This window comes from Phoca vitulina, unplaced genomic scaffold (genome assembly GCF_004348235.1).
Source record: "Phoca vitulina isolate PV1807 unplaced genomic scaffold, GSC_HSeal_1.0 scaffold23, whole genome shotgun sequence".
NCBI lineage: Eukaryota > Metazoa > Chordata > Mammalia > Carnivora > Phocidae > Phoca > Phoca vitulina.
The window spans coordinates 19,903,962-19,917,254 of record NW_022589726.1 but is presented as its reverse complement, the minus strand read 5'-3'; the positions used below and the strand labels follow the sequence as shown (position 1 = coordinate 19,917,254).

The 13,293-nt window shown below is 41.1% G+C and overlaps 1 protein-coding gene across 1 annotated transcript in view; it reads right to left on the bottom strand.

The window, feature by feature from the left end:
* Nucleotides 1-1,123: 1,123 nt before the first annotated feature.
* Nucleotides 1,124-13,293, bottom strand: part of SLC11A2 (solute carrier family 11 member 2) — a 37,177-nt gene continuing 25,007 nt past the window's right edge. The window contains exons 13-17 of the mRNA XM_032420367.1: nt 12,753-12,902; nt 11,277-11,350; nt 10,533-10,686; nt 8,286-8,339; nt 1,124-2,397 (exon numbers count right to left, since the gene is read on the bottom strand). Coding sequence (XP_032276258.1) covers nt 2,320-2,397; nt 8,286-8,339; nt 10,533-10,686; nt 11,277-11,350; nt 12,753-12,902 — 510 coding nt within the window. The 3' untranslated portion in view covers nt 1,124-2,319. The remainder of the gene's footprint in view (nt 2,398-8,285; nt 8,340-10,532; nt 10,687-11,276; nt 11,351-12,752; nt 12,903-13,293) is intronic.

The following is a 13,293-nucleotide window of genomic DNA, read 5'->3' as shown; positions in this document are numbered from 1 at the left end:
GGTTAAGTGTCTGGCTTCAGCTCATGATCCCAGGGTCCTGGGATCAAGTCCCGCATCAGGCTCCCTGCTCAGCGGGGGGTCTGCTTCTCCCTCTCCCACTCCCCCTGCTTGTGCTCTCTCTCTGTCAAATAAATAAATGAAACTAAAAAAAAAAAAAAAAAAAGGAAAAGAAAAGAAATCTAGATTTGTACATAAATTAGAGAATGATTAAATGTTCTTAACTTAGAAAAGAAGTGTACCCAAGACTCACTCTTTAGAAATCACTCTCTTCTCCTGGTTTTAGCATGACTCAGGTGATCAAATTTTTTGATTACAGGAATTATATGACCTGACGGATATACTTATAAACTTTTGTAAACTCCAGTCTCTTCCTAGTAACATATAGCTAAAGGAGGGAGATGAGTTAAAGAATCCCCCAAGTATTTAGTCTCTGTTTAACCAAGCACCTCAACTTTTTAGGAGTGGCAAAACAGAATTTTTTAACCTTTTTTTTTTTTTTCTTTCTCCTAACACTCTCTAGTAATGAAACTGAGAAACTTAATTGCCCAAGAAGGGAGGAAAATCCAAATTGGTCCATCTAGAGTTGCTATCTGTGTATAAAGAATCTACAATACTGAAACTCATTTTAAAAATCTCTTTTTCAAGTGAAAGCTGTTAATTGATGCTAATTCAGTTTAATTTTAAGATCAGAAGGATGCTAAACTACATTGTAAGGATGCTACTCTTACCAGAAGTTTCAAGGGCCCCCGACGTAGAAATGAGAAAATTTTAAAGTATCATCTTAGAAAACTTGCCACTTAGAGGGCCAAGTCTTTATAAATGAAAATGTCTGGATTTAACAACAACAAACGTCTTACTGAAAAGCACTAAATTTTAAAATAAGACAGATATTTACCTTTTAAGCTGAAAGAGAAAAATGATGCTCAAAGTCATACGAAAGCTTCAGTGTTTGCAAACGCATGCCTCTGCGGCTAGAAGGAAATGGGAGCGTGTGCCGCCCTGCAGCATAGTCCATGGAGATGGACAGCTACCACTCACTCCAGCCAGCTGTAACTCCATGCAGGAATGTGAGCCCCGTGTTGAAAATCTCCTTTTCCATCAAATAATTATGCAAAATCTTTCCATTTTTAAGTATTAACATTTTTATTATAAAAATCTTACGGAAAAAAGTCCCAGTTAAGAAAAGGGGTCAAAAAGCGTCTATAACCCACATGCAGGCAGGCAGTTTATGACATGAGAACTAGTCGTCTAAGTCCTAGTCTGGTTCTAATCTCATATTACTTGGTATAAATATCTTAAAGTAAAATGCTCAGCATTCAGGGAAATTCAACATTAGAAATATTAGCCATTCCTGGAAATAGATTTTGGACCTAGAAATAGTGTTTGGAGTTTTAATGGGGAAAATGGGAAGAAAAGACTTGGTAGAACTCTACAAACATTAGAAAGAAAACAAATACCTCCATCATCTTCTATTAGGTCTTTACAAAATTAAATGTTAGAAGTTTCTTCTTTTTATACCTAAAACCTGAATGCTAGAATGGGCTGAGTTACAATGTCACATGGAAGACTGATCATTGGTTAGAGCATTGTTTCTGAACTTATTACAAGATATTAGGCTCTTTGGAAAATACCATCATACCTCTGACAAGACTTCAAGAAAAGCAATAGAGAGAATTCTAATTACAAAGCACACCAATGACCAGGACCAAATATGACTGCTTGAAAAGAAGAAATGTCTTCCTTAGAAATGATGTGCTGATATGAAGTAGTTGATAAAGGTCTGGTCAATTAAAACCGACCGATGGAATTTAACTGGCCATAGTCAAGTTTCACTTTAAAAAAGGTAAGTTAATTTGACCAGATCATTCTGAAAAAGAGCATTACTCCCTCTCCTTTCTCACTTGTGACCCAGATAAAACAAATATCTGATTTATCTGAATACTATCTTTAAAAAAAATAAGACCTATCAATTTTATATAACCTTAAAACTCTACCCAAATGGATATGTTCAGGTTTACATAAATATATACACATATATATTTTATAAATGCCAGAAGTCAAGACACAAGCCCATAGGGGTGTGTAGCCATGATAGGCCAATCATTTAACTCTGGCTATTGTAGGACTGTTGAGGTGGGTGGGTCTCTGTCCTACAATTACAGCTGTCAGCTTTTAACACCCTTCCCACGAGGAAATCTTTGCCTTTTGTTCAAAATCTGAACAAAACTCACCTCTGAACTAACAGAGATATGTTAACAGGACACCTGGCACAAAAGGATTAAGACAAAGTGGTTCTTATACAGTGTCTCAGGCTGTCAGTCAGCTAGACACAAGTGAGTCAGCATCCACGGTGTTCAGAAGGTAGAGTTCAGGCTGAGCTGTCAATCCCAGACGGTACTAAGGACAAAAAAAATGGAAAAGGGTTAGACTGATTTGCAAGTATTTGTTTATTTATTTATGTATTTATTGTCAAAAGATTTTATTTATTTGACAGAGAGAAAGAGCACAAGCAGGGGAAGTGGCAGGCAGAGGGAGAAGGAGGCTTCCCGCTGAGCAGGGAGCCCGACGTGGGACTCGATCCCAGGACCCTGGGACCACAAACCTAGCAGAAGGCAGACACTCAACCGACTGAGCCACCCAGGCACCCCCTGATTTGCAAGTATTTAAATATTGTAACTGGCATGTAGGACCTATAATCAGCACATCAATAGAGGCCTTTATTCAGTACAGCTATATTGATTTTTCTTTCAGAAAAGAAATAGCTTACAGATACATGAATCGTTTATGGCACATAAAATAATAACGGAGCTGAAATAGCCTATGAGTTAATAACTGGGAGCTGTGATAGTGCCAAATGCCCTCAGCAAAACTTGCACTTTGACTATTCTTGTGATACACTTGGCTGCATTTTTTTTTTTTAAGATTTTATTTATTTGACAGAAAGAGAGAGCACAAGCAGGGGGAGGGGCAGAGGAAGAGGGAGAAGCAGGCTCCCCACTGAGCAGGAAGCCAGGACTCCAAGTCGGACTCTGGGGCTGGATCCCAGGACCCCAGGATCATGACCTGAGCCGCTTAACTGACTGAGGCAACTGGACACCCCAGGATGGCTACTTCTGATAAGGACATTGAGAGCCAACACACTGAGTGCTTTTGTATTCTAGTACTGTTTTAGAAATCAAATAAATTCTAAATAATTAAAATAAATATTAGAATACTAATTCTAAATTATTAGAATTAAATAGTAATTCTAAATCCTGAGCTCAGTCTAAATCCTGAGCTGTATTATCTAGGTCTCATGATCTTTTGGCACCTGAGCAGAGAAAAGCCTTTCATTAAAAAAAAAAAAAAAAAAGCGCTGAGGGAGGGAAATGACCTATGGGTCTCAAATGTTTGTCAGGCTGAATTGGAATCGCTTGGACTGCTTTTAAAACAGTGCCAGACCGCCTTCCTGGGAACCTGAATCCCTATGGTTTATTCTGTTTTGAAGTAGGCTCCACAACCCAGAACAGAGCCCAGCACCAGGCTTGCACTCATGACCGAGATCGAGACCTGAGATGAGATCAAGAGTTGATTGCTTAACTGACTGAGTCAGCCAGGTGCCCCACCTTTTTTTTTCCTGAATCCCTATGGTTTGTGTTGGGATCTGTGAAGCTGTACTTTACTCCTTTTCTCTCCTCTGCATACACCGTGAGACAATCACTGAATCTCATTTTAGCCCTACTGTTATTACTTAGGGCTTTAGGAATGTCATCACCCCTTGACATCAATAGCCTATGAGTTAATGTAGAATGTAGACTATAAATCCATAGAAGGAGAATATCCCTATTATAGTATAGTAGAAAAGGCACCAGAATTGGTTTCAAGCTCGAACTCTGCCACTTCCTGTGACCTTGAGCAAGTTCATGTACCCTTTTGGAGCCTTATCCTACTTATTTGTAAAATGGGAATAAATGCTACATTTGAAAATGCTGAGTACATTAATGTGCTGTTAGTCTTCAACAAATGTAACTTTTTAACATATTACAAATTGCCCCGTATACCTCACAGGCTTGTGATGGCTATGTGAAGATGACCCCAGATGAAGCCCAAGATAAAACTATTCTAAGAACAGTGACTAACACTAGCTTTGGGGCAGAGACAACTCTTCAGACAAGCCTCCTTATTCACTTCAGGTCTTACGTCTCATAACCAAGAGCGATTGTCAGATACACTATAAATTCACTGCAGCCTTTTCACAAGAGCTGAGGTGGTGGGCTTCCTCATTATGTAGTAGGCAAGGGTTGCATTATTAGTCCTGTGATCCCCAGTCACTCATAGATGACTTACTAGACAGAACCTCCTTGTTGAAGTTTGTCTGAGACACTGAGAAATGACACAGGAATAGGCTAAATACTGTCAGGGGCAGAGAGGTAGTGCAAATGAGTAAGCTTAATATTTCTTAGCTACCACTGGGGTAGGATCACAGAGGGACCTGCCCTGTTCATCTGGCAGACAAATGCTTACCCAAAAGCATTCAAAGTTGTTTCAAATTTAGCACAGGCCAAACAAAATTAGTTTACCAGTTGGCAACTTGTGAGCTAAAACATACTCTATAATCAGAGCATCACGCAAATGCTTTGATGTGTTCCTGGTTCTGCCAAACACCCAGCTTGGTGTCTTAACCTTGCATGAAACGTGTACTATGTATTATATAGGATGGTTTGGTAATGACAATGTGGGCCCTGGAGTTAAGCTATTCAAGTTGAAACGCCAATTGCCTATTTACCAGCGATGTGATGTGGGGAAGTTACTTTTTGGCCTTTCAATCGCCTCATCTATAGAGAGGCTGATCCCCTTGTTATAACAAGTAAATGAGGTCATAGGAGTGCTCAGACCAGGACTAGCACATAGTAGTCAGTGTTAGCCGTTTTTAACACTCATAAACTAAGGTGCCAAGAGAAGCTGATACATTTAGATTCATTGGTCCTATCCAATAAAGAAGCATTCCAGAGGGCGGAGCTAAAAGAAATGTCTCAAATCAGGATCTTCAAATTGTTACATCTTATTTTAGTTCTGAAATTAAACCCAGATTAAGAAGGGAGAGCTAAATGAGGGAGGACAACACCGAGAAGGGAATTCCCATATTACTTCTGTCCTGTTACAGTATTTGGCTCCTGTAAGACACAACAGAGAAAGGGAAAATGAAGTTCTAGTGACAACCTTGGGATAAATGAAGTGCTGACTTTCCTGTCATTTGTATGGTGACAGGGCCTGTAGTTTACTATGCCTGAGCTTTGTTTTATTACATGGTGACAATATTTCCATTTATATCAGTTCTGCCAAAATGCTTTCAATTTTTAAGCTAAGCAATTTTGGTTTTTCTTTTCAAATACTCATACTTTTTATTGGCAGCACATACGGAATATAAAAGCATACTTCAGTGGTGAAACAAGACTACAGATAGAAAAATGTTCAGCTTAGAGCAAAGAAAGGCAGAATAACAATTTTTTCCGAGTTTAAATATGGCAATGATGTGACCTTTAGCAACAGCAAAACTATTTGACTAAGTGGGTAAACTGGTATTAGTGTTTGGGGTCTGCAGTTCATCAAGTCTTCTCGGGACTAAACCTATTTACACCTCCATCCTTTTAAAAGAATCACTAACAATGTGGGCTTAAAATGTCATCTAGGTGGTGGCTGATGCTGCAGTATTTTGGAAATATTTTCTTTTCTTTTTAAGATTTTATTTTTATTATTTATTTGTCAGAGAGAGCGCGCAAGTGCAAGTATGAGGAGCGGCAGGCTCCCTGCTGAGCAAGGAGCCCGATGCTGGGCTTGGTCTCAGGACCTTTGGATCATGACCTGAGCCGAAGGCAGACACTTAACCGACTGAGCCACCCAGGCATCCCCGGAAGTATTTTCAAGGTTAAAAAAATACCCAGGAAACCAAACAGGAAAAGGAAAAATTTTTAATTACAAACCAAGTTTACATACTGTTAAATGGGCACAAACAGCTCAGTTGTAACCACTTGTAATACCACTAGTAGGACCTCACAGGAGCCAAACTACAGCTCTTCCCCATCCATTAACTCCCAGTGTGCTGTAACAGCACAATTACTTCATGTCACATTTATGGAGAACAAGGACCACTTTACATAAAGTACAACTGTATACCCTTAACATTCGGCACAAACACCACATGCTGGCACTGGGAGACTTCACAGCATTGTTTATTGCACCCAGAGTACTGGTTGAAGTGTACTTTCGTTCTGACAGGATCAAATGGAATACAGTATAGGAGTATTTTTAACACTGTCAAACACCACACATATAAAATACCATTTAACTGGGAAGAAATTTTCCATCATCTTAAGTCATAAGCAAAACTTTTAAAAGAAAATAAGCAGCTTTACCTGAACTTCTAAATATTGTGAATCTGAGACTGACTGGACCTACCCAGACTCAGGGCAAAGGTTGTTAAGTGTTATTGTACTGTCTTTACAAAAAATTTTTCTTGTCAATTTTGCCTTCACCTAGTCCAGCCAGATGAGAGATGAAGATGTCAGTCCCTAGTATCTTCAGAGTGCCCTTATGACCAGTTTGGGGAATTATGACATGGAGAGGGGCAGATGTGAGGACAAACAGTGAGGGAAATTTATCTTTCATGATCCTGTGCTATATTACTTGAGGGGCTAAGATAAGGTATGGTCAGTGATACACCCCAGTTTATCCTTAATGCCTTTTGAAAGACAATCCATCCAATCTGTACTCTTGACTGTGTGCAAAATATCAGCAATAATGCATTTAGGGGCTCAGATGAATAGAGAATGTCAATCAACTGGGACTCTAGAAGGAAAGCCCCCAAAATGAGAAGTCCTTCAATGCCATTGCCATTACTGTTCTCATCAAGTCAATGGCTATAACAGACTTGATTATTTATCTCCACCAGACAAATGTGATTTGACTGGATATAATCACATAATCTCAGGCTCCACATGTAAAAATGTCAGCAGTGGCTGAAGAGCAGCAGCTTCATGCTGAAGGGACCCATGTCCTCTGACTCCAGAGCTCCACCATCTGGTCTCAAAGTTTTTCCCTCTGAGGGAATGGCTGAAGAGAGGTAGCCCAATGCAACCTTGCTGAGAGAACTTTTCAATCACAGTGGTTCCTACTGACTTGCTGAGAGAGAGAAAGAGCTTTGCAACGGTTAGGTCCACAGCTCCTGAGATTGCCTTGCAAGTTGTCTTGGGCATGCTTCGGAAAACCATGACAATTCTGGTAGGAGGTGTCTTTTAGGAATAAAACAGATGGCTCTTCTTTCCTTTAAAGTCTCTTCTCATTCCAAAATCTCATGTCAGTTCATAAATGCTACCATCTTTTTCTATAACCAACCTCCTGAATGAGGAAGGTGAAGGTTTTACAACTCTATGTGCTCAAGAGTAAATATCATCAGGAAAGCTCTGTACTAACATGAAAGTTAAGAAAATCAGGACTCAAAAGAAAATCCTGATAAGCTTTCGATCTCTGAGGAAAATCTGCTCAGTGATTTTCCAAGGTGATTAATAACCACCACCTACATGTCAGCTTTGCTATTTGTTTAGCACCGGCTTTATCCTTTCTCATCCCTCTTAACTTCCACCAAAAAATTTAAAGTGGAAATAAGTTAAAAGAATCCTGAACCTGAAAGAGGGAGATGTTTCATAATTTTATATTTAATATGGATGAAACCAGTTTCGTTGAGATTTTATTTTTTTATAATCAAAATAACTAACAGGGTATGCGTAGGAAGAAAAGTTTTTCTCAGCCTTTTATCTTTTTATAAACAAAACCTGCATACCCATCCTGTAATTTATCTTATGAGAACTTTATTATATTTCTCAAATATGTTTTTTTTTTTTTTTTAACACATAGCCTGGTTAAGAAGCATGCATATAGGATTATCTCTCAAAAGGATAAAACAAGCTGGCCCTTGGGCAGCTACTTACGAGTTTGTGTTGGAATGATAGCAGCAGATGTCAGCTTTTCAAAGATCCTATCTAATCTAGTTCCCAGGTTAGAAGGTCAGGGAGAAAAAAAAAATTCCATCTTTCAAACATATATTGAAACAAAGTCTTCCCCAACAAAGAGTTGAGTCTTAAATGCAGCCTGTGCAACAGCACATACTTTCGGCTATGTTCACACAGTAAACCACAGAAACACACTGGCTCTGATGGCTATACTTGTGGAAGACAGCCAGACCGATCCAGTATTTACTTAGTATAGCCACCAGTGGCTTCTCCGGTCAGCAGGACTTTAGAGATGCTTACCGTGTGCCCACAGTCCAGGAAGGACATGCCCAATGCAATCAAACATTGCCAACCCTGAAAGATAAAGTATGGTCATCATTCACCAACCTCTCTGCAGATCCCTCTTCCCATCATGACGGCTCACACTGCACTGCTCAGATGCAAACTGCTCTCTTCCCTTTTTTTTTTTTTTAAGATTTCTTTCTTTCTTTGTCAAAGAGAGAGAGAGAGAGAGGAAGGGGGGGAGAGAGAGAGCGAGAGAGCACGAACAGGGCGACAGGCAGGGAGAGGGAGAAGTAGGCTCCCTACTGAGCAAGGAGCCTGATGCAGGACTCAATCCCAGGACCCTGGGATCATGACCTGAGCCAAAGGCAGACACTCAACTGACTGAGCCACCCAGGTGCCCCCCTGCTCTCTTCCTTGAACATCTATCTAGCTCTGCTCATCTCCTACCACCCAGGTTGCACAAGTCATTCTCCCAACCCCATACCCCCTTCAAGACATCCTGGAATCTGCCTTCCTCAACAAAGTTTCTTCATACTATTTTCAGTATCGAGTTGCCAGTTCCTGCTGCTTTGTGTTTGTCGTTCGTTTCTTTTGCCAACTGGGAGTTCCCTGAAGACCATTTTTCTTCAGTCCTACCCCATTCCTCTCATGATGTAGGCAGAGGTGGAGGTAATGACCGACAGACCAATACAACTGGGATAGTATCCCAAACTGCTCTATGAAATACGTGTTTTGGGGCTTAACAGCAGTAACCGACCCTGGATCAGTCCTCAGCCTAAAAATGGGCCTTCAACAACCTTGACAGTCTCAGGGTGACTGAGGACAACTCAGTCTCTTCATAGCTAATTTGTAGGAAGGAAGGATTCCCTTAACTTCTATAGTGAATTTTTAAAATAATTCCTGTCAAGGACATGTTCAGTTACTTGGGTTTCCTTGGAGTAAATCCCTAGAATATAGGTTCAGCATAACCCTAGAGTGCTCAAGGTTTACTGGGGAAGAAAGAAGAAAAAATAAATAAATCCAGGACATAATTTTTCAATAGTCACTAAAGTGATTTTCTCAATCTACTGGCATGGGGACTAGGTAAGAGCTAAAAAGATCAGCAGGTCTCCAGCCTCCATCCTTAACCATTCTCTGCAGCATGTATGGTATAAATTCTGCTGTCCCTAACCCTGCACACATGCATTTTTTCAGAGAAATCTGTACAGAACAGGGAGGAGCATTTGTTGTTTTTGTTGCTAGAACTATTTTCCATTACTATAAGTAATGTTACAGAAGATTTGGAAAATAAACAAAAGAATATATCCATCAAGGAAACATCCTAACACAACTACTATCACCATTTTTTACATAATTTACCCGATTTAAAAAAAAAAAAATTATTATCTTGGAATACATTATTCTGCATTCATTTTCTGTGTAGCTATGATTTTATAACCATCATTTTTAAATAACTCTAGAGTAATTCAATGAGAGAATATCACTATTCTTTCTTCAGTAGACAGCTATTAAAATCTTGTGCCACTCCCTACTTTTCTATACTGTTCTTTTAATTCCTCAAACACACTAGACTCTCTTATCAGGAATTTTTTTTAAGTTATTTATTTATTTATTTGAGAGGGAGCGAGCACAAGCATGAGCGGGCAGAGGGAGAGGGAGAAGCAGACTCCCCACTGAGCAGGGAGCCTGAAATGAGGCTTAATCCCAGAACCCTGAGATCATGACCTGAGCCAAAGGCAGATGCCTAACTGACTGAGCCACCCAGGTGCCCCTCTTATCAGGAATTATTAAGAATGGAAACCAGGGCGCCTGGGTGGCTCAGTTGGTTAAGCGACTGCCTTCGGCTCAGGTCATGATCCTGGAGTCCCTGGATCAAGTCCCGCATCGGGCTCCCTGCTTGGCAGGGAGCCTGCTTCTCCCTATGACCCTCACCCCCTCATGTGCTCTCTCTCTCTCTCTCATTCTCTCTGTCTCAAATAAATAAATAAAATCTTTAAAAAAAAAAAAAAGAATGGAAACCAGACAGAAGTGACATGACAGCTCTTAAGTATCAAAATAAATCTTATGGGTTAAAAATACCGTTTAACCACAGGTGATTTAATTTCATGTAAACTGTCTCATTAACCTGGAGATAGGATTGCTATGTGCTTTAAAAAAAAAAGATTGCTATGTGCTCTTTTGGGTCCTTTCATTTTGGTGTTAATAAGCCCCATCACTACCATCTCTGATACCTACACCTCTGCCCCTCCTGAATTGACTTACCAGGTAAAACACAAAGCTCAGATAAGCCACACTGACCACAGCAGCTACTACATACAGTGCCACATGCCCGAGTTCCTGGACATAAACCAGGACAAAGTACATGTTGATGGAACAGACGATAAGGACCAATATCCCGCCTGCAATCCTCCAGCCTCTGTAAAAGAATCATCAGTCACTGGTGGAACAATCCAACCCATTCACAAGCAGAAAAGGACACTGTCCGGTGGGGTAGACAGGACAGGAGTAAGAGGCATCTCAAAATGAACTGAAAATTGTTCTATGTCCCAAGTAAGACACCAATAGGGAGAAAGAGGGGGGAAAATACTCTCAGATAATCCTTAATATTTAACTCCCTAGAAATGCAACAAGTCCTGAGTACCTAGAGATGCAACAAACAATTTCAAAAACCCCATACCCTTTCAAGATGTATATAAAAGGTATTTGTTTATGGTTTTCTCATTAAGATCATTTAACATGGAATTAAGGTGCTTTACACTTCAGTGACTGAAGCTGAAGAATTAAAGCCCTAAGAGCGGAACTTTCTCCTGCTAGAAATGAAAAACGTGTGTGCCTTCTTTACCACATTCACAGTCTTTGTTCTCTGAGCCAAAGACTGAGGGGCAGCTCCAGCATTCACCTCTCAAAACATGTGGTTCCCCTACATGACTCATTTTCTGACTGGCCTATTCAATGAAGACATGCTTCCCCCACATATTTTTGGGGAACTGAGAGAAGTACACTCACATTCCATTGGCAAAGTCATTCATAACTGGCCGCAAGCTCGTAAACGTGAGGATGGGTATCAGAGCAAAGGGAAGCTGGAAAAGAAAGAATGAGGATCAGCTGGGGCTACTGGAAATCCTTGTATTATCCCCAAGAGCAGCACTGTTAGCACAAGGGAAACACACATCCTGCCTCATCCACCCCATGAGAAATTATTCCTATCATCCCAAGATGCTCACGCCTTATGCTGAAACCTGTAGAGCCATCATTAACTTAGCATTGATTCTGATCCTGTGTCTTTATAAACATTCATATCTGCCTTGCCTTTTTAACCTCAATAGGACCTAGCAGTGTCCTATGTTATTTAATGTTTGCTTGGATTAAAAACAGTAATTTTATACTCTATATGTAATTATAGCAGATAATTCCCATTCAACGGGCTTTTATTTTATTTAAAGATTTTATTTATTTATTTGATAGACAGCGAGAGAGGGACACAAGCAGGGGGAATGGGAGAGGGAGAAGCAGGCTTCCCGCCAAGCAGGGAGCCTGATGTGGGGCTCGATCCCAGGACCCGGGGGATCATGACCTGAGCCGAAGGCAGACGCTTAATGACTGAGCCACCCAGGTGCCCCAGGCTTTTTTTTTTTTTTAAGATTTTTTTTTCTTTTAAGATATTATTTATTTGAGAGACCACTAGAGAGAGAGAGAAAGAACACAAGCAGGGGTAGCAGCAGGCAGAGGGAGGAGGCTCCCCACTGAGCAAGGAGCCTGACGCAGGGCTCGATACCAGGACCCTGGGATCACAAACCGAGCCGAGCCAGATGCTTAACCAACTGAGCCACCCAAGCGCCCCTTTTTTAAAAGATGTCATTTATTTATTGGACAGAGAGATAGAGAGAGAGCACAAGCAGGGGAGCTGCAGGCAGAGGCAAAGGGAGAAGCAGGCTCCCCACTAAGCAGGAAGCCCGATGCGGGGCTCAACACAGGGCTCCATCCCAGGACCCTGGGATCATGACCTGAGCTGAAGGCAGATGCTTAACCGACTGAGCCACCCAGGCGCCCCTCAACACGCTTTTATAAACCAAACCATTTCTAAAAGCTTTTTCGATACCAGGGATTCCATACATTTACTGCAGACTGAGACTGTGCCTCTTTTTTCCTCTGAATTTTCCCCAGCACCCAGCACTACAGGCTTGGTACCTACAGGCAATACATAATGCTGCCTGATTAAAAGGGATGGGAGTGGGTGCCTGGTTGGCTCAGTCGTTAAGCGTCTGCCTTCGGCTCAGGTCATGATCCCAGGGTCCTGGGATCGAGTCCCGCATCGGATTCCCTGCTCGGCAGGAAGCCTGCTTCTCCCTCTCCTACTCCCCCTGCTTGTGTTCCCTCTCTCGCTGTCTCTCTCTCTGTTGAAAAATAAATAAAATCTTTAAAAATAAAATAAAATAAAATAAAAAATAAATGGGATGGGAGTTTCCCCAGCTCCCTCCTCACCTGTAAGCTCTGCAGAACATTCAGGAAGTCATTCATCCCTGTTAGATGCTCTACATCCTGGAAGATAGCAACAAGCAGAGTAGGGATGATGGCAATAGAGCGGGTGAAAATCACTCGGGCAAAGCGTGACCATTTTAGGTTCAGGAATCCCTGGAAGAAAACACAGAAGCAGGATGAATGCCTAGAACAGGAAACAAAGAAAGGTTTGGGGAGGTTCAGGAAGACCCTAGAAACATGGGATTAAGAAGTAACAAAAGGGCAGAGAAAGGGGAACCCTCCTACACTGTTGGTGGGAATGCAAGCTGGTACAGCCACTCTGGAAAACAGTATGGAGATTCCTCAAAAAGTTGAAAATAGAGCTACCATATGATCCAGCAATTGCACTACTGGGTATTTACCCCAAAGATACAAAAGTAGGGATCCGAAAGGGTACGTGTACCCCGATGTTTACAGCAGCAATGTCCACAATAGCCAAACTGTGGAAAGAGCCAAGATGTCCATCGACAGATGAATGGATAAAGAAGATGTGATATATATATAC